At 38.0% G+C, this 21,247-nt stretch overlaps 1 protein-coding gene across 1 annotated transcript in view; it reads left to right on the top strand.

The window, feature by feature from the left end:
* LOC122815622 (deleted in malignant brain tumors 1 protein-like) overlaps positions 1–21,247 on the top strand; it is a 569,610-nt gene that overhangs the window by 341,474 nt on the left and 206,889 nt on the right. Inside the window, exon 10 of the mRNA XM_044088283.1 lies at positions 16,088–16,408. Within this exon, the coding sequence (XP_043944218.1) occupies positions 16,088–16,408 (321 nt within the window). The remainder of the gene's footprint in view (positions 1–16,087; positions 16,409–21,247) is intronic.

Raw genomic sequence — 21,247 nt, 5'->3', positions numbered from 1 at the left:
ATATTAAGGAGAAGAGAAGATTTGTTTCTTTGGTGGAATATAGCAAGGTTTGATGGTGTGGAGCTGGGTACTATACTGTATTTGGCAGTGGGACCAGGATTAGAATTTATGTCTCCTGAGCATCTTAATTGCTTTATTATGTGTAGAAGGAGTTTGGAAAGCTTATACTGCAGTTTTGTGAATCTCTGAGAGGCTGGAGATGTAGTTTGTTGAGGAAGGAATCTGAATGTGTGACAGTCAATGCAGGTGGTATTAAAAAGGGTTGGTGCTATAGCAGAGTGTTGTGAACTGTATGCTTTGTAAAATGAGGAGGTTTGCCAGGAGAGGGAGTAGTGGATTGTAGTGTAATGTCATATGAGGAGCAAGAATGTAATAGTAGAAGCAGTGAGCTGGTAATGATATGGAGAAGTGTTATATTTAAGGGCTTCATGTTGAGGTAAAGTCTTTCTGTGAAATTTTAGTAGCTGAAGATATAGGGAGTGAGTGGTGTATGTGGGCGATTTGGTAAGGTGTTTGAGAGTATTGACTGCTGTGTTCTAACTGGATGGTAAGGCAGAGAGGAGTTAGATGGAGTGAGGGAGGGAGGATTGTTAGTGATGGGGTTGGTAATGGTAGATGTGGTGTGATAAGACTAGATGTTGGTTGGTAGGCGTGGTGTGATAGGATTGGATGTTCGTTGGGTGGGTGTAGTTGTGTTTAAGCATAAAGTTGGGGATGGGGGAGAATTGGCAGTAGGGTAGGGGAGAAAAGTGAGCTTGAGCTTAGAGAGGGTGAATGGAGCTGGTTGAACTGTTGAGGCAGGCCAGAGCACCAAAACAGCAGAAAACAAACTATCTACCATCTGAAGCTAAATTATGTAACAGGTCAGTGCAACCCAAGAGACCAAACTGTTAAAGTAATAGGGTTAGTTTTAAATTAACAAAGCGGACCCACTGAAGCTCTATTTAAGTACAGTCATATGGGAGAGAAAAAGAAGGAATAACTTTTGGGACTGGGAAGAGGGACAGGTTAAATGACTGCTGTGTCCTTGTAAGTGTGCATGCAACTTAAAAATAAAAGACCCACAGTCATTACACTTTGCCCAATATTATATGCTAGTATCACATACTACATACATATTATATATTTGTGTGCATATATATATATATATATGTGTGTGTGTGTGTGTGTGTATATATATATATATATATATATATATATATATATGGGTCTAGGACATAAGATCGACAACGAAGTACATCGACACCGACTTCACCGACACGAAAACGCCGACGCTGAAATGACCGACAAGACGAAACGTGGATATCTAACAGGTAAGTGGAGCGACGGTGAGGGACTTAGGGTTGGGAGTGGGTAAGGAAAGTGTGCGATAGCGAGGGAGTTGAGGGTTAGGGGAGGTTTAAGTGAGTTAGGGTTAGGGAGCGGGTAAGGAAAGTGTGCGATAGCGAGGGAGTTGAGGGTTAGGGGAGGTTTAAGTGAGTTAGGGTTAGGGAGCGGGTAAGGAAAGTGTGCAATAGCGAGGGAGTTGAGGGTTAGGGGAGGTTTAAGTGAGTTAGGGTTAGGGAGCGGGTAAGGAAAGTGTGCGATAGTTTGTTAGTTTGGTAGAATTAGCTCCTTTTTGTAATGGTAGAATGTGGGAGATTTTCAAGATAGCTGGGACCTGTGTTTCAGATAATGATCTGTTTATAAGTATCACCAAACAAAAGAAAAGAAAAGAAAAGAAAAGATTCTGATGAAGTCCATAAGGTACGGACGAAAGCGCGCTCAATCTCTGGTTCATTTGTAGCATTACCAAGAAGTTTTTATTTGGTGCTGTTTGGTGCTGTTTGAGCTGTTATTTTATTAATAAACTACGTGATCTACTATCGAGTGGTGGAACGTTTGTGCCAGTTGGAGGAGAACCCTTTATTTGTACAGTACAGTGGATTTTCTTTTGTTTGGTGAACTTTGTGTTCGGAGGTGCTTTGGAGATCTGTTTATACGTATAACTACAGGGTATGCAATTGCTTCTGTTGCAATTTGCAGGAATTCAGCTGGAGATTATCTACAGCAAAGGTGGTTGGCTTAAGTTTCTTTTCATAATTTTTTGATGATATTAATGGAGACTGGGTTTAATGTACACTGGTTGGTGCTATCTTGTAGGTGTGTACTGTAATGGTTTGAGATAGGAGGGGTGTGGTTGGAGTTGGTCTGAGTGTTTGCAAGAGCTTGGATGGATTCTGTAAAGTAATTATTAAACTGAGTTGCTGAGTTCTCAGAATTACGAATGTTGTCGAGGTGGGAGTAGTTAATTTACCTTGTTGTATTATATTGTTAACTGCAGCCAAATACTTTTGTGGATTACTTTGGTGTTTATTCTGGTTATTGTGGTAATAGTTGCAGTCATCTAATTTTACTAGTTTTTTTTTTTTTTTGCTTTATTTCAAAGTTCTAGAAAAGTTTGTTTAGTTTTGTCAGATTTTTTTTTATGAAACTGTTCCTAGGCCTTATCTCTGGCTTTGAATATGTCTCTGGATACTTAGTCAGGGTGCGTAGTCTGATTTTACACTAGTGTTTCTAGGTGGTGCATGCTAGTTAAGAAGGTCTAGGCAGGTGGAGATGAAGAAGACAACAGCATCATCCAAGGACAGGTATCTGAGAGGTTCCCAGTTGCAGCTTTTTAGGGCAGAGATAAACCTCTTTGGATCAATGATTTTTTTTTTTCTGATTAGACAGAAGGAGGTTTGGCAAGTTTGATGAATGCAGTTTCTTAAGAGAACGGTTGGGTTACTGTTACTCAGGCTGTCAGGGAGACACCCTGAGTGGGATGAAAGATTAGGATTGTTAAGTAAAAGATAATCAAGGATGGATTGACACTTGGAAGTTTTATGGGTCCTAGTAGGAGATGTGATGTGTTGAGTGAAACCATAGATGTTAACATGGGATGTAGAGTTTAGAGAGGCAAAGGAGCCAATCAATATTAAAGTCACCCATCAGAATAGTTTCTTGTGGGAGAAACTTGGAGATCCATTGTAGTATGCTTTCAAGTATGGTAATATCTTTACCTGGTGGAATGTAGCCACCTGTGATGTTAAAGTGTTTGTTGGGGTTAATTGATAGCTTAGCAAATATTAATTCTTCATTCTCAATGTCAGGAATGGTTAAGCCAAGAAGGGCGAGTGTGAGGTGATCTTTGAATAAGATTGCTACACCCCCTACCCTTTTGTTTTTCCTGTCTTTGCATAGGAGACTATATCTGGGAGCAGAGATTTCATTACTACTGATATCTGATTTTAAGCCATGTTTCTGTTAATGTTATGATGTCAGGAGAATAGTGGGATAATAATGAGTGCAGGTTATGAACTTTGTTGCCTATGCTTCTTACATTCATATTAAGGAGAAGAGAAGATTTGTTTCTTTGGTGGAATATAGCAAGGTTTGATGGTGTGGAGCTGGGTACTATACTGTATTTGGCAGTGGGACCAGGATTAGAATTTATGTCTCCTGAGCATCTTAATTGCTTTATTATGTGTAGAAGGAGTTTGGAAAGCTTATACTGCAGTTTTGTGAATCTCTGAGAGGCTGGAGATGTAGTTTGTTGAGGAAGGAATCTGAATGTGTGACAGTCAATGCAGGTGGTATTAAAAGGGTTGGTGCTATAGCAGAGTGTTGTGAACTGTATGCTTTGTAAAATGAGGAGGTTTGCCAGGAGAGGGAGTAGTGGATTGTAGTGTAATGTCATATGAGGAGCAAGAATGTAATAGTAGAAGCAGTGAGCTGGTAATGATATTGAGAAGTGTTATATTTAAGGGCTTCATGTTGAGGTAAAGTCTTTCTGTGAAATTTTAGTAGCTGAAGATATAGGGAGTGAGTGGTGTATGTGGGCGATTTGGTAAGGTGTTTGAGAGTATTGACTGCTGTGTTCTAACTGGATGGTAAGGCAGAGAGGAGTTAGATGGAGTGAGGGAGGGAGGATTGTTAGTGATGGGGTTGGTAATGGTAGATGTGGTGTGATAAGACTAGATGTTGGTTGGTAGGCGTGGTGTGATAGGATTGGATGTTCGTTGGGTGGGTGTAGTTGTGTTTAAGCATAAAGTTGGGGATGGGGGAGAATTGGCAGTAGGGTAGGGGAGAAAAGTGAGCTTGAGCTTAGAGAGGGTGAATGGAGCTGGTTGAACTGTTGAGGCAGGCCAGAGCACCAAAACAGCAGAAAACAAACTATCTACCATCTGAAGCTAAATTATGTAACAGGTCAGTGCAACCCAAGAGACCAAACTGTTAAAGTAATAGGGTTAGTTTTAAATTAACAAAGCGGACCCACTGAAGCTCTATTTAAGTACAGTCATATGGGAGAGAAAAAGAAGGAATAACTTTTGGGACTGGGAAGAGGGACAGGTTAAATGACTGCTGTGTCCTTGTAAGTGTGCATGCAACTTAAAAATAAAAGACCCACAGTCATTACACTTTGCCCAATATTATATGCTAGTATCACATACTACATACATATTATATATTTGTGTGCATATATATATATATATGTGTGTGTGTGTGTGTGTGTATGTATATATATATATATATATATATATATATATATATGGGTCTAGGACATAAGATCGACAACGAAGTACATCGACACCGACTTCACCGACACGAAAACGCCGACGCTGAAATGACCGACAAGACGAAACGTGGATATCTAACAGGTAAGTGGAGCGACGGTGAGGGACTTAGGGTTGGGAGTGGGTAAGGAAAGTGTGCGATAGCAAGGGAGTTGAGGGTTAGGGGAGGTTTAAGTGAGTTAGGGTTAGGGAGCGGGTAAGGAAAGTGTGCGATAGCGAGGGAGTTGAGGGTTAGGGGAGGTTTAAGTGAGTTAGGGTTAGGGAGCGGGTAAGGAAAGTGTGCAATAGCGAGGGAGTTGAGGGTTAGGGGAGGTTTAAGTGAGTTAGGGTTAGGGAGCGGGTAAGGAAAGTGTGCGATAGTTTGTTAGTTTGGTAGAATTAGCTCCTTTTTGTAATGGTAGAATGTGGGAGATTTTCAAGATAGCTGGGACCTGTGTTTCAGATAATGATCTGTTTATAAGTATCACCAAACAAAAGAAAAGAAAAGAAAAGATTCTGATGAAGTCCATAAGGTACGGACGAAAGCGCGCTCAATCTCTGGTTCATTTGTAACATTACCAAGAAGTTTTTATTTGGTGCTGTTTGGTGCTGTTTGAGCTGTTATTTTATTAATAAACTACGTGATCTACTATCGAGTGGTGGAACGTTTGTGCCAGTTGGAGGAGAACCCTTTATTTGTACAGTACAGTGGATTTTCTTTTGTTTGGTGAACTTTGTGTTCGGAGGTGCTTTGGAGATCTGTTTATACGTATAACTACAGGGTATGCAATTGCTTCTGTTGCAATTTGCAGGAATTCAGCTGGAGATTATCTACAGCAAAGGTGGTTGGCTTAAGTTTCTTTTCATAATTTTTTGATGATATTAATGGAGACTGGGTTTAATGTACACTGGTTGGTGCTATCTTGTAGGTGTGTACTGTAATGGTTTGAGATAGGAGGGGTGTGGTTGGAGTTGGTCTGAGTGTTTGCAAGAGCTTGGATGGATTCTGTAAAGTAATTATTAAACTGAGTTGCTGAGTTCTCAGAATTACCGAATGTTGTCGAGGTGGGAGTAGTTAATTTACCTTGTTGTATTATATTGTTAACTGCAGCCAAATACTTTTGTGGATTACTTTGGTGTTTATTCTGGTTATTGTGGTAATAGTTGCAGTCATCTAATTTTACTAGTTTTTTTTTTTTTGCTTTATTTCAAAGTTCTAGAAAAGTTTGTTTAGTTTTGTCAGATTTTTTTTTATGAAACTGTTCCTAGGCCTTATCTCTGGCTTTGAATATGTCTCTGGATACTTAGTCAGGGTGCGTAGTCTGATTTTACACTAGTGTTTCTAGGTGGTGCATGCTAGTTAAGAAGGTCTGGGCAGGTGGAGATGAAGAAGACAACAGCATCATCCAAGGACAGGTATCTGAGAGGTTCCCAGTTGCAGCTTTTTAGGGCAGAGATAAACCTCTTTGGATCAATGATTTTTTTTTTTTCTGATTAGACAGAAGGAGGTTTGGCAAGTTTGATGAATGCAGTTTCTTAAGAGAAAGGTTGGGTTACTGTTACTCAGGCTGTCAGGGAGACACCCTGAGTGGGATGAAAGATTAGGATTGTTAAGTAAAAGATAATCAAGGATGGATTGACACTTGGAAGTTTTATGGGTCCTAGTAGGAGATGTGATGTGTTGAGTGAAACCATAGATGTTAACATGGGATGTAGAGTTTAGAGAGAGGCAAAGGAGCCAATCAATATTAAAGTCACCCATCAGAATAGTTTCTTGTGGGAGAAACTTGGAGATCCATTGTAGTATGCTTTCAAGTATGGTAATATCTTTACCTGGTGGAATGTAGCCACCTGTGATGTTAAAGTGTTTGTTGGGGTTAATTGATAGCTTAGCAAATATTAATTCTTCATTCTCAATGTCAGGAATGGTTAAGCCAAGAAGGGTGAGTGTGAGGTGATCTTTGAATAAGATTGCTACACCCCCTACCCTTTTGTTTTACCTGTCTTTGCATAGGAGACTATATCTGGGAGCAGAGATTTCATTACTACTGATATCTGATTTTAAGCCATGTTTCTGTTAATGTTATGATGTCAGGAGAATAGTGGGATAATAATGAGTGCAGGTTATGAACTTTGTTGCCTATGCTTCTTACATTCATATTAAGGAGAAGAGAAGATTTGTTTCTTTGGTGGAATATAGCAAGGTTTGATGGTGTGGAGCTGGGTACTATACTGTATTTGGCAGTGGGACCAGGATTAGAATTTATGTCTCCTGAGCATCTTAATTGCTTTATTATGTGTAGAAGGAGTTTGGAAAGCTTATACTGCAGTTTTGTGAATCTCTGAGAGGCTGGAGATGTAGTTTGTTGAGGAAGGAATCTGAATGTGTGACAGTCAATGCAGGTGGTATTAAAAAGGGTTGGTGCTATAGCAGAGTGTTGTGAACTGTATGCTTTGTAAAATGAGGAGGTTTGCCAGGAGAGGGAGTAGTGGATTGTAGTGTAATGTCATATGAGGAGCAAGAATGTAATAGTAGAAGCAGTGAGCTGGTAATGATATGGAGAAGTGTTATATTTAAGGGCTTCATGTTGAGGTAAAGTCTTTCTGTGAAATTTTAGTAGCTAAAGATATAGGGAGTGAGTGGTGTATGTGGGCGATTTGGTAAGGTGTTTGAGAGTATTGACTGCTGTGTTCTAACTGGATGGTAAGGCAGAGAGGAGTTAGATGGAGTGAGGGAGGGAGGATTGTTAGTGATGGGGTTGGTAATGGTAGATGTGGTGTGATAAGACTAGATGTTGGTTGGTAGGCGTGGTGTGATAGGATTGGATGTTCGTTGGGTGGGTGTAGTTGTGTTTAAGCATAAAGTTGGGGATGGGGGAGAATTGGCAGTAGGGTAGGGGAGAAAAGTGAGCTTGAGCTTAGAGAGGGTGAATGGAGCTGGTTGAACTGTTGAGGCAGGCCAGAGCACCAAAACAGCAGAAAACAAACTATCTACCATTTGAAGCTAAATTATGTAACAGGTCAGTGCAACCCAAGAGACCAAACTGTTAAAGTAATAGGGTTAGTTTTAAATTAACAAAGCGGACCCACTGAAGCTCTATTTAAGTACAGCCATATGGGAGAGAAAAAGAAGGAATAACTTTTGGGACTGGGAAGAGGGACAGGTTAAATGACTGCTGTGTCCTTGTAAGTGTGCATGCAACTTAAAAATAAAAGACCCACAGTCATTACACTTTGCCCAATATTATATGCTAGTATCACATACTACATACATATTATATATTTGTGTGCATATATATATATATATATATGTGTGTGTGTGTGTGTATGTATATATATATATATATATATATATATATATGGGTCTAGGACATAAGATCGACAACGAAGTACATCGACACCGACTTCACCGACACGAAAACGCCGACGCTGAAATGACCGACAAGACGAAACGTGGATATCTAACAGGTAAGTGGAGCGACGGTGAGGGACTTAGGGTTGGGAGTGGGTAAGGAAAGTGTGCGATAGCGAGGGAGTTGAGGGTTAGGGGAGGTTTAAGTGAGTTAGGGTTAGGGAGCGGGTAAGGAAAGTGTGCGATAGCGAGGGAGTTGAGGGTTAAGGGAGGTTTAAGTGAGTTAGGGTTAGGGAGCGGGTAAGGAAAGTGTGCGATAGCGAGGGAGTTGAGGGTTAGGGGAGGTTTAAGTGAGTTAGGGTTAGGGAGCGGGTAAGGAAAGTGTGCGATAGTGAGGGACCTTAGGGTTAGGGTTGGGGTTAGTGCATAGATAGTTGTGTGTAAGGTGTAGTGTAGGTATTAGGTTGTTGGTGTGCCTGTGTGGTGTAGGTTTGATCAGCTTACCTGTTAGATATCCGCGTTTCGTCTTGTCGGTCTTTTCAGCGTCGGCGTTTTAGTGTCGGTGAAGTCGGTGTCGATGTTCTTAGCTGTCGATCTTATGTCCTAGAACCATATATATATATATATATATATATATATATATATACAGTACTTTTCCATTAACCACCTACCATGCGGTTTTGCTGCCAGATCGCTGTGTCTCACCTTATTGCTCAGCGAGCTGTGCAGATCTTTTTTATGTAGTGTTTACAAATGTACTGGCTACTGTCATGTGTGAATTAGTAACATGTGCCTAGGTCATTCAGTGTTGACGTACACATGTTGTGTTGTTTCTCTTGACATTGTCATTTACTGTTTGTGTATATCATTTACCGTATGTCCTCCTTGCAAGGGATGATAAAATGTCAAGATGGTTGTTGTAAGGTTTTTTTTTTTTCGTCAGGAAAAAAATAGACACTGCCGTTACACTTCTACGATGACACTTCTGGAATTCTGGCACTCCATGTCCTACTGCTGCATTAAAGATCTCTGCAAAGGACCTTTCTGTTCTTCTTAACTGTTCACATACCTTTCAAAGCGAGTCATCATGAGTGCATGTTGATGTTACTATTTTACATTGGACTTTTACAGATATATCGGGATATAGCAATGAATATATTTCTTTTGGCAGCATACAACAGTCTTCCTTCAGTAGTCTGGATATTCAAAAGACAAGAGTATGTACAATTAAGGAAGGTAGAGTTGTGTTGCAAACACCATACAAAAGTGAGTGATGCTTTTTAAATGTGGGTCACTTGACAAGCAGGTGAATAGCTGCAAAACCAAAAAAAAAAGACACTGTTATCAGGTCAGATAAAGTATACATAAATATAATACTGGTGGGCATGTACTCTGTTCAATATGCACGTCTGTGTAAAATAAAGGTGAGACATGCTGATCTGGTAGCGAAACTGTGTGGTAGGGGTTTAACGGAAAAGTGAATAGCTGCAAAACCAAAAAAGACAGTACTGTCAGGTCACACAAAGTAAACATAAATATAATACTGGTGGGCATGTACTCTGTTCAATATGCATGTCTGTGTAAAATAAAGGCGAGACACGCCGATCTAGCAGTGAAACCGCATGGTAGGGGTTTAATAGAAAAGTACTATATATATATATATATATATATATATATATATATATATATATATATATATATATACACATATGTATGTATATATTTATATATGGCAACTTAGAACCAATGCAACACAATGGCCAGGCTTGAATGAGGCCTTTGCAATTACTTGCTTTCTAAAATTAAAAGAAATTGAGAGATGATGGCATGTTGGTATTTTATATTTAGGTTTTGTACAAATAAACATTTTCATACATTATTTTACTTGGGAATACTTGGGCCCTCAATAGGAACAGGAATTTAAAAGTTATATAGTATAAATTGTATGTGTTTTAGATGGTTATATTACTTTATAATAGGAGATACGTGTTTAGGCTTTTAGGCATATTTATGCATATGTATATTTATATATATTTATATATTTATTTTTTATAAATATTTATATTCTTATATTTGGATATATATATATATCCATACATTTACTATTATTTTCTATTTAATGTGTGTTATAATATATTTATTAATATACATAGAAGTTGACTGTTGGATCTGGTTGAGTGTCCCTTATAGATGATTTCATGTCATATATTATGTAACATTATCTTTAAATCACCTGTATTTTATTTTATTGGTAATTAAGCTTTTTTAGTAATTTCTTAATAGAAAAGGAAACCTTTATATATATATATATATCTATATATATATATATATATATATATATATACATATATATACATATATATATATATATATATATATATATATATATATATATTTATGCATATATATATATATATATATATATATATATATATATATATATATATATATATATATAAAATCGGTGATCATACATGATATACAGTGTGTTTGGTTATATATTTACTGGGCGTTGATTCTGAATTTATATGCTCATGATTATTCATGAGGGTAGTGTGCTGATTGGTCCAGGCTGTGGGTGTGGGCTATTTAAAATAAACTGTTGTATTAATTACTCTTTATCTTGATAAAGTCTACGAATTCAGAGACAAAAGCACTTGATTGAATTTATATTAGCATTTTTATTCTTTTTTGTTATTAAAGAACTCTGACAATGTTGAATGGCTAAAATGTCGAAAGTGCCATTCAGCGAAAAGTTTTTGGTGGGATCGCCGTACAGTGAAGATCAGAAAATGTGCCCTTTCCTCACTGTAGTGCGATCTCAGAGTTGAAATATATAATTAGCGTGGGGAGGCTGTGGGTGGCACAGCCCCCCACAAGAACAGTTTCAATGAACGGCACTTTTGACATTTCGACATTGTCATTATTCAATAATGTGATATAGACCCATATATATATATGCAAAAGTAAGGTAGTCAAGTATTAGGCAAGCTGAAATAAGGGCCATTTTAAGTCTAGTTACTTTCTCTCAAAGGTGAGAATCAAATATTGCACTTTGTGTTTTTGAGATAAACACCTTAACCATTATTGCAACCTCTAAATCATAACCTCTTAACAGTATCCATTTGTTAATCTGGTAGTCGTACTGAACATAAAGTCCTTTTTAGCTGCTTCCTAGGAGCAACATCTTATTAAAGGGTTTGCTCAGGGTCACACATTAGGCAAATGAAGAGTGAGGATATCCAACTCTGTCCCCCAGGAACTACAGTTCACAACCATAACCCTTTGTGTCAGCTGTTATGATGCTTTAGGACTAAAAGTCATGACACAAGGGGGTTCTTCCTTCTCACAAGTTTTAAATTAGTCTTTCATTCATGTTCATATATGCAACATGGTTGTTAGTTTAAAAAAAATCAAGTTTTTGTGCTGTCTGTGAGGCATTTTTATTTAACTCTGAATAGTAGCAAACTTCATGTAAATGTACTCAGACACCATCAATAACACATGTATTTTTAATGCATTTCTCCTTTGAATGGCAAGATAGATTTTAAATACAACATATAGCTTCCCTCTACATCCCCCAGGGGATAATATTTCTACTCTTGAACACATCCTCTACTGGCTCTCCACCAACATCAGTAATGAAACAATAATCCTAGGAGATGTGAATATTAACTGGGCTTCCATTCAATCTCCTACAAACCCACTTAACATCAACCTCTACAACTTTTCACAACTAATTAACTCTATAACACATCCCTCAAAAAACCTCTCCAGTGGCAGTATTTTGGACTGGATTCTAGTCTTACATCCTCAATACTTCTCTGACAGGGGTACTCTTCCTGATCCTCTTAGTGACGATCTTCCCATCTTTACATACCGACTCCATTTATCCTTACATCGTTCCCACAACTATATTATCATACGTAACCAAAAAAACTTTAACACAACATCCTTCACTAACTCCCTAAAAGCTATAAACTGGAACTGTCTAAAAACATTACCTCTCGACAATGCAGTTGGTCACTTTAACACCTCATTCCTAAAAATTCTACACTACCATGCTCCCATAAGGACAAAGAGAATAAAAACTAAAACAGCCACTTGGCTTACTAAAAACACACTAACTATTATGAGGCAAAGAGATAAAGCCTGGGCTCATTACCTAAAAAATAGGTCCCCCCTCACCCTTCTTGAATAAAAAACACTTCGAAATAAAGTAAAAAAAACTCATCATTTCCGACCGACAAAACTTTTTCTCCACACTACAAAACAACAACAAAACTAACCCTCAGAAATTCTGGAAAAGTATCTCCACTCTCCTTAACCCTGGCAAACTAGACACCCCCTCCCCTGACCCTAATGCTACTGACACTGACTTAGCAACCCAATTTAACACTTTTTTCATTGACTCTATTTCTAAACGTACTTCATCTTTCTCTAATACCACCACAATCTCCACATCACCTCCTCCCTCCTCTACCTTTACTCTTCCCTGTTCTTCTGCCACTCCTTCACTCTCCCCCACTAACTCACAATCCTTCACCCCTTCTTCTACTATCACTCACCCCTCTCCATCTCCTTCCCCTACTTCCCACACTTCCCAGTGTCCTCCCTTCTCATTAAAACCAATTCCCACTTTTACTATAAAAAAACTCCAGAAATTGAAGCCATGCTCCAATGTTCCAGATAATATCCCTGCTTATTTTCTCAGTCTAGCCGCTGAAGCAGTCACCTACCCCATTAGCATTCTAATTAACCGTTCAATCCAGGAATGCATAGTAACCAAAATTTGGAAAAAGGCCTTCATTATACCATTACATAAAGGAGGCAACAATAATAATGTTACCAACTTCCATTACATTACTATCCTGTCTCCCATCTCTAAACTCTTAGAAAAATGCATGCAACAACAACTTCTTCCACACCTCTTAGATAATCAGCTTCTAACACCCACACAACATGGATTCAGGCCAAATCACAGTACTATGACTGCCCTTCTCTCCTTTCTTGAAACTATTAATAAAGCCCAGGATTCTGGCCTTATTGTTTCCACCCTACTACTTGACCTTTCTAAAGCCTTTGATACTATCTCTCATAGCCTGCTTTTAACTAAACTCTCTAAACTTAACCTATCCCCTTCTTCCTTGAATTGGTTCTCCAGCTACTTATCTAACCGATATAAAGCAGTAAAATGGAAAAAGGCCACCTCCTCATTTCTTAATACCCCAACCGGAGTTCCCCAAGGATCCATATTAGGTCCTCTTCTTTTTAATATATTTATAAATGATTTCCAGAACTCTATTCCTTTCTCAAATATCATCCAATATGCAGATGATTCAACTATCCTCTGCTCTGCCACATCTACCCCTGTACTCCTAAAACTTACTCAAGAAGCTTTTTCAACCACTGAGGAATGGATGAAAAGAAACCACCTTGTATTAAATGCCTCTAAAACCAAACTAATGGTATTTACTCCCTCTAAAACTACCTCATTCAACTTTAACTCCTTCACTATCACTAGCCAAAAAAATATACCTCTGGAACTGGTATCAGAGACCAAATTACTTGGGGTCCAAATTGACAACCAGCTTAAATTCCATTCCCACTTACAACTAAACATCAAAACGACCCATCAAAAACTAGGCATGCTCTACCGACAAAATCATTACCTTACCCCTGCCACTAAAGTAACTCTCTCTACTTCCTTTCTTATCTCCTCCCTTCTCTACGGAACGCCTCTTCTCACTAACCTACAATCCTCTCTTAAATCTCAACTTTCCTCCTGCTACAACAAAGTTGCCAAATTTGCTACCAGCCATAAGTCGTCCTCCCATCACTGCTCATCTCTCCAAAAACTAAAATGGCTAGAACTACCAAATCAACTCATCTATACACAACTAACTCTTGCACATAAGCTCATTTTTAACCCCACCCTCTGTCCTTCCCTCTCTTCTACCTTTAAGATGTACCTTCCTGATCGAGTACTAAGGTCCAATAATCAAAATCTAATAGAAGTGTACAAGCCATCCCGTCCACCAGGCAAAAATCTTCTATCTTATGGTTTAGCACGTCTCTGGAACTCCCTTATACCTTCCATTTGTACCACTTCTAACCATTATTCTTTCAAAAAAATCTCTTCACTCACACCTAATATCCCAATGGGAATGCTCCTGCTCTCACCCCACATAACAAGTGATATCAAACTCCTGTTCCCTTCATTCTATGGAAAACAAACTCCTTTTTCCCCTCATTCCATGCCTTAGATTCCTTCTCTCTCTCTTTCTCTCTTCTCTTTCGATCTTATTCTCATCTAAAACCTTCTCCTTTTATCATCTCTCCATATACTTATATTCCAGTACTTATATGTTAGTTGTAAATAATGCATCAGACTGTTACTACTTATATGCGATTTGTAAACAATGAATCAGACTGTAACTATGAACAGTATGTTCCTAAGAAGAAATGCCTCTCAGCTGTACAAAGCAATGTTCCATTGCCAGTCAGTTTTAACTCCAACCTCATCACTAGTGTGTATTATTTGCAATGTTTGCTGTATTAATTGTAAATGTCTTGCTCAAAACTACAACCCTTGTATAAATGTAATCTTTAAACTATTGTAACCTAGATTGCTATCTGAGCTTTTCTCCCCAGGACTCCATTGAAAACGGGTTCAAATGGCCCAATTGATTATCCTGGTAAACCAACTGCAAATAAATAAATAAATACATTTTATTTTTTTACGGTCATGTTTGAAATGGCATTCCAAGCCAACTCTAAACACATTTCTGGTTGTTCTATATAAATAGACATCAGTTTGCAGTTGCCAAAATAAGGGTAGGGGGGAAATGAGACAATTCATTCAATTAAGAATGTAGCTATGGCCATTAATATGCAATCATCCTTCACACCCATTACAGTTTACCAAATGTCAGTGTCGGTTTAGCTGTTGAATGTAGCACCGACTAGAATCGCAGCTGTCATAGGTCTGAGCAAGATGGCTGGGCTTTTATGGAACCATCAAGAGTAGGGCGAGAGTATGTGGATAAGTCTGGTCAATCATCCTGGGTCAGAATTTTCTCTGCTTGAGTATCACCTGTAAGATAGAAAGATGGTAGCTTCTAGAATTTGGGACTGTAAAGATGCACTCTGTCAAGGAGCTCCTACACTCTAATTAATGGAGGCTGGCAGTCAAGGGCAAATGGTCTATGCTGGCATTACAGACAACTGTACAGTTTCAGCATGTAGTAGGAAGTAGTGTTTAGAGCTGCCATGTCCCCAGTAGCTACCAAGAATAATGCAGCACTATGGACCATTTCATATCTGTCGAACATGTCAGTTGAGGGTATGCAGCCCAGGAATGGCCTCCTCAAGGAGTAGCTCCTTGCTGGACATTTTGACCAGGTACTAAATAGAGCTGCTGATTGTAAACAGATAGTCAGACCACTGCTGTTTTTACATGAGAAAAACAAAACTGAAATATTGTATGTGCTTTTCTGTGTGTGTGTGTGGGGGGGGGGGTAAAGATAAAAATTATACAAAATACTGCAAATGTTCTACACAGTAAAATAAATATAATTCAATAAATACGTAAAACATTGAATGTAAATATATTTCTGCTCAAAAACCACTATCCACAAACTTAATTTTAGCCTGTTTTTTAATATCCATATCAGACATTTACATTTTATGTTGATGTTAAACTGTTATATTTGAACCAAAAATTTAAAGAACTAAAGAGTGTAACCATAGTCTACATAAATTACATTTATTCACACAGAAGGAACAGATCATAAGGATAAATTCTTAGCAAAACGTTCTGAGCATTTTCTCCATAACGACTATATCATGTGTGTATATATATATATATATATATACATATATATACATATATATATATATATATATATATATATATATACATATATATAAATATATATATATATAGATATATATATACATATATCTATATGTATATGTATATATACATATATATATATATATATACATACATATATATATATATATATATATATATATATATATATATATATATACTCATCTTAGAATTCAGTTTACAGAAATGTTGCTCTCAAACTTCCTTTGCCACTACATAATGTTTTACTTTCTTATTTTATTTATCTATTTTTATTCACAGGTGAGCAAAAAATAACCAGCATACAGTTTTCAGAACAAGATGGTTACTGTTCAGGCAAAGTCAGACTTGCTATGTCAAGTCGTTATTATTATCAAAACACACCTGTAGTTGAATGGGACATTAAGGATGCAAACACCGCATGCAGACAGATGAGCTGTGGATTTGCTATTGCAGCATCAACTAGATTGGAATATGGACGTGCGTCTACATGGTTGGATATTCATTGCAAAGGAAATGAAAGTTACACAGAGAATTGTCCTTTCTCAGCTATTGATTCTAATGGAACTCAGTATGGACATATACCATACGTTAAGTGCTCAGGTAAGTACTTTTTACAAACAGAATAAGTTTATGTAGTACACATGTTGCTTTAATGGGTAAGGTGTTCACCTTACAGATGCAAGGTGCATGGTCTAATTCTCACATGGTGTGACTGACTAGGCTTAAATGGCCCACAGATGTAATTAGCCTAGTATTAATCTATGAATTGCATATTTAAAAAAAAGGCATGACCTCAGTTGCTTTTTTTTATTTATTAATCAAGTAAGCCCACAAGAAACAAATAACTTTTTAGGTGGACATGGGAGCACTGTCTGTTTAGACTGCCTGCTCAGAGTCACACAGTGGTCAAGTGGAATCAAACTTGGACTACAGGAATCAGCTTATACCCTTAATCTTTGCATTAACTGCCACATTCAGTTATTGTAATAATATTTAACATAAAAGAAAAGGCTTTTAGATTTTAACAGTAATGACAAGGCATAGTGCATCTGTTGATCTCACTGACATTACTCAGTAGTGTAGAATCAGTTATAGTGTTGATTAACTCAAAACATGAAACATTCTGACTGTTTAAACTAAATCATTATTTCCTTTCAGCAAGTTGATGTTCTTTAACAAATCCTATAAACAGACTATAATCATTTTCTAATTTATCAGAATACAATTAATTAAAATTAAATATTGAAGAAAAGTGTAATCCTTGGCCTTGGTTTCCTCGAGACAATTGTGCAGTTGCTGGAACTAAATGGAGCTAGCTTGAAATAATATTCATCACAGATTCGTAGATTAATACAGACACCGTGTCTTTTTAAACTTCTCACCATTCATACCTTGTTATTGCTCTCCTGCAGGCCACACCTCTTTTCCCCAGGAAGGTCATACCAGTCAATGCCAGAGTAAATTTGTGAAAATTCATCCAGTCATCTAGGCTATGCTTAAAGGAAGATAGTAAGCCCAACTGCTTAACATGCAGGTGAAGTTTATTCGAGAGTTTAAGAAGGTTCTGTTTTATAAATATTTCATTCCACCGTGACTTATTTATCTGTTGTTGAGTATTTAGATCCCTAGTTCTTGTAATGTTGAAGCAATAGGACTTAACAAAAATACCAGAGGTACAGGACATCTGTATCTGTAATGGCACAAAAAGCTAGAGCACGTGATATCCACTCAGAAGTCTGTAAGACATTGAATAAAGGTATAGAGCTTCAAACCTATCTTAATAGCTCAGTGACTTTACGCCCCTGATCAATTTGATTAAGAACCTCCAAAGTCATTCTGATTGGCAGAGGACATTACCACCAGGTTTATTGGGTAATATAACAAATTGTTGGAGAAAGTAAAAACAGAAGTGAGGCAAACTTCCAGAAATGTAACTTTACAATATATAGGTAAACAAGATGTCATGAGCCCAAATTTGAAGAGGTATATATGTAGTTATGGCTTCAATTCGTTTTTTTTAATAAAACATATTATTAAGAAATGTTGGGTGGCACAGTGGCACAACGGATAGAGCTGTGACCTCACAGCAAGAGGTTTTCCAGTTCAATTCTTAGCTGTGGTCCTTTCTGTGCAGAGTATGCATGTCCTCCCTGTGATCATGTTGATTTCATCTTGCATTCCAAAGCATGCAGTAAGTGGACTGGACACTCTAAATTGGCCATAGATATGAGTGCGCATGCAAGTGTGATATGGAAGAACAACTGTGGCAGGGATAGCCATCCAGCAGTATGGACCTCAGCTCTAGATGATTGTCACTGTTGAAATGACACCAAAACCCCATGTGTAGAAACAGGAAAAATAGGTTGTGGGTGAATGGATTATGAAATGTTGGCATTTCACTGAAAAGGATCAATTTATGAATCAATGGATATGTGAAGAAATAAAATTTGTTTATTGAAAAGGTAAGATGTTAAAGCAATATTTTTCCTATATAAAACAGGAGCCATGAAGAAGGATATACACAACTGACTATGGGGTTGTTGACCATGTGGAACTTGTTTAGATTGTCAGCATGCAATTAAAATGAAACATTCCACTTCAGTTAATAACACCAGACTGTATGAAATTAGGAAATTAATTACATGCAGTACTCCTCGGATCATATATCTAATAGCGTACTAGTGTGAAAGTCCTTATTTGGGGCAAACATATCTTCACTGGAAGCATAGAAGAGCTCTTCATTTAAGATAAGTAAGATGTAAGACAGGTAGGAGTCCATTAGATAAACATCTTTCACAGCATCCATCTCCAAGCTTTTCTTTTACTGATGTAGACAAAGTCACACATGTAGACATAAAGACAGAAAAACATCAACTACTGGATCTCTGGAAGGACTCCTCTCCTTGTAAGATGTTGATGTCTGTGCAGTCACAAAAATCTGGCACAAGGCCACAGAATGTACCCCAGACTTGCAACGCTATAATGCCTCCAAAACTTTCAGACAGCAAATTGAAGGTGTGAGAAATAGAGGAGGTGGAGTATCTATCCTCATTAAGGATAATTACACCTCAAGACTTGTTAGACAAGAAAACTGTATGGAGATACTCCAAGTCCTAATTACTGTGGGTAAGACCTCCCCTCAGGCCATCACCAGTTACAGGTCCCCTTCCATGAACCAAGATGCTCACACAGCTTATTTAGACCTACTTGTGATATTTAAGGTACAACCTATCACCCTAGTCATGGGTTACTTCAACTGACCTTCCATTAATTGGGAAAATTATATGAGCCCAAACTCACTTTCACAAAAGTTCCTGAACTTTGTTAGCTCAAATGCCCTGGAATAAATATTGCACTACCACACAAGGGGCTCCAATATTCTAGACCTGGTCTTTACTAATTTGCATGACTGATGCAAGGCTCAAGTCAGGGCCTGCACTGGTTAACTCCGAACATAAATCATGCAGTTTTGAAGTAACAATAGCACCAGAACTCCCCAAAGGAGAAGACAGGCTAAAATCTTCATCCAAGTTAACTATACCCTCCTAAGGGAAGCTATAATCAACTTCCAAGCTCAAGTTTCCAGAAACAGCATTGACAGTGTGAAGGCTGCCAGCCCAGCTAGCTGGAATTTTGTAAATAATTCTGTGTCATTTGTGAATAGAAATATGACTTGTATGCTTGTCCTACAAATGTAAGAAAACTGTATGTTATGTGCTGAGCTTCAAGAATGTAACCACAGTATACCCTATTGGAAAAGAAAAGAAATGTATATACCTGTGCACATGTATGTTTTCATGGTGGAAGTTAGAACATACAGAGTTAACTAGCAAAACTCTAAAAAAATAAGTTGAATTGTTAATTTGGTGGTTATCTCAGCTAGGAGACAGAATATCTGCAGCTAGAAATTCTTTCTATTGGCTCGAAACATAAATAATTACAGGTTTCCAAGATAAATGTTTTAACAATTTTATGACTGAGTTCTAGGCAACTTCTGAAAGATAAGTATTTCTCACAGAGAAATGTTAATGCCTGTTGGTATCTGTTAACCTGGAAACTGAAGGCAGAGATGACAAAGAATGATGCAATCTGAGGTAACTCAGCAGTAATGTTTGATAGTAACTGAGTCTGTGCATTTTGTATCTTGTCTTGGATCTGAAAACATCCATCTTCAGCACTTCTCACCTGCATTTGCTTACTCTGCGAGTAAGACATAAATCATAGTATCTCTCTTAGAGATAGTTAGAAATATACTAAGATTAGTTTAGATGTTTTCTGTATTTATTTGAAACTGTCCTGCAATGTTGTTTTAAAATACTTCCTGTGATTTTGAACTCTATTATCACTGTATTGTTATTCAGTATTGTCTTGTTTCTTAATTATTTATTAATAAATATATTTAAACGAGGTTGCAGTGGTGCAGCAGTTAGTGTTGTTGCCTCACAGCAAGACGTTCTCCGGTTCAATTTACGTCTGGAGCGCCTTCTGTGTGGAGTCTGCATGTCCTCCCTGCAGTTGAGTGACGTTTAAAGACATGCAGGTAGGTGCGTGTGTGAATGGGTGTGCCTTCGTTGAAAGTTGAGCATCGGGCTGGCACCTTGGCACATAAAATTCTACTGCCAATCACAAGCAGACCGGCATTCCACTGTGGTGACTCCTAACCGTGAAAAGACAAAATACATTACTAATAAATATAGTTAAACCTTTTAATTGTGGCTGGTTTGTTTAGAGATATTTAAGCTCTTAGAGTATTTGGTGACACTGTACAGGCCACTCTTAGATAGCCTTGCTGCAGGTCACACTTACCGTTTGGATACTAGTAACATTACACAATAGAATTGGACACCATTTGTAAGGGCCTTATATTAATTAATAAGGGTGGTTGGTGTCAATACTTTCTACCTTATAGTCTTGGCAGAAGAGGGCATAGCTAGTAAACGTGTGCCAGCCTTCCCCAGGAGTGTCTATGTTTTTGTATATAAATCAAATCTTAAAGTGTGTGTGTGTGTGTGTGTGTGTGTCTGTGTATGTGTGTGTGCGTGTGTGTGTGTGTGTGTGTGTGTGTGTGTGTGTGTGTGTGTGTGTGTGTGTGTGTGTGTGTGTGTGTGAGCTATGTAGGCAGAGACATGAAGCACTGGTTGAACAGAGAGGGTGCTGGAGGTTTTGGTTTGACCACTTGGCTGAGATCTTAACCATATAACTGTGCCAGTGGGGAGTCTTACTGGGAATCTGGAGAAAGAGGAAGAAACAAGCCCCAGACTGACTGTGATCTCTGTGTGCTCTTAATTGAAATTGTACTTTACTGTGTGTGTACTTGTCATCCTCCCAATGTGCACTTCCCTCACTGCTGCTAGTGGTGAGGATTGAGGCTTCTTGATTACTAGGCCAGTGCAGGGGCATCAGATATTAATTGTTTGGCAGTGGTGGGATAGCCACATC

Source organism: Protopterus annectens, chromosome 1.part1 (genome assembly GCF_019279795.1).
Source record: "Protopterus annectens isolate FY-2018-M chromosome 1.part1, PAN1.0, whole genome shotgun sequence".
NCBI lineage: Eukaryota > Metazoa > Chordata > Ceratodontiformes > Protopteridae > Protopterus > Protopterus annectens.
The sequence above is the reverse complement of the archived record's forward strand: the minus strand, read 5'-3'. Positions and strand labels throughout refer to the sequence as shown.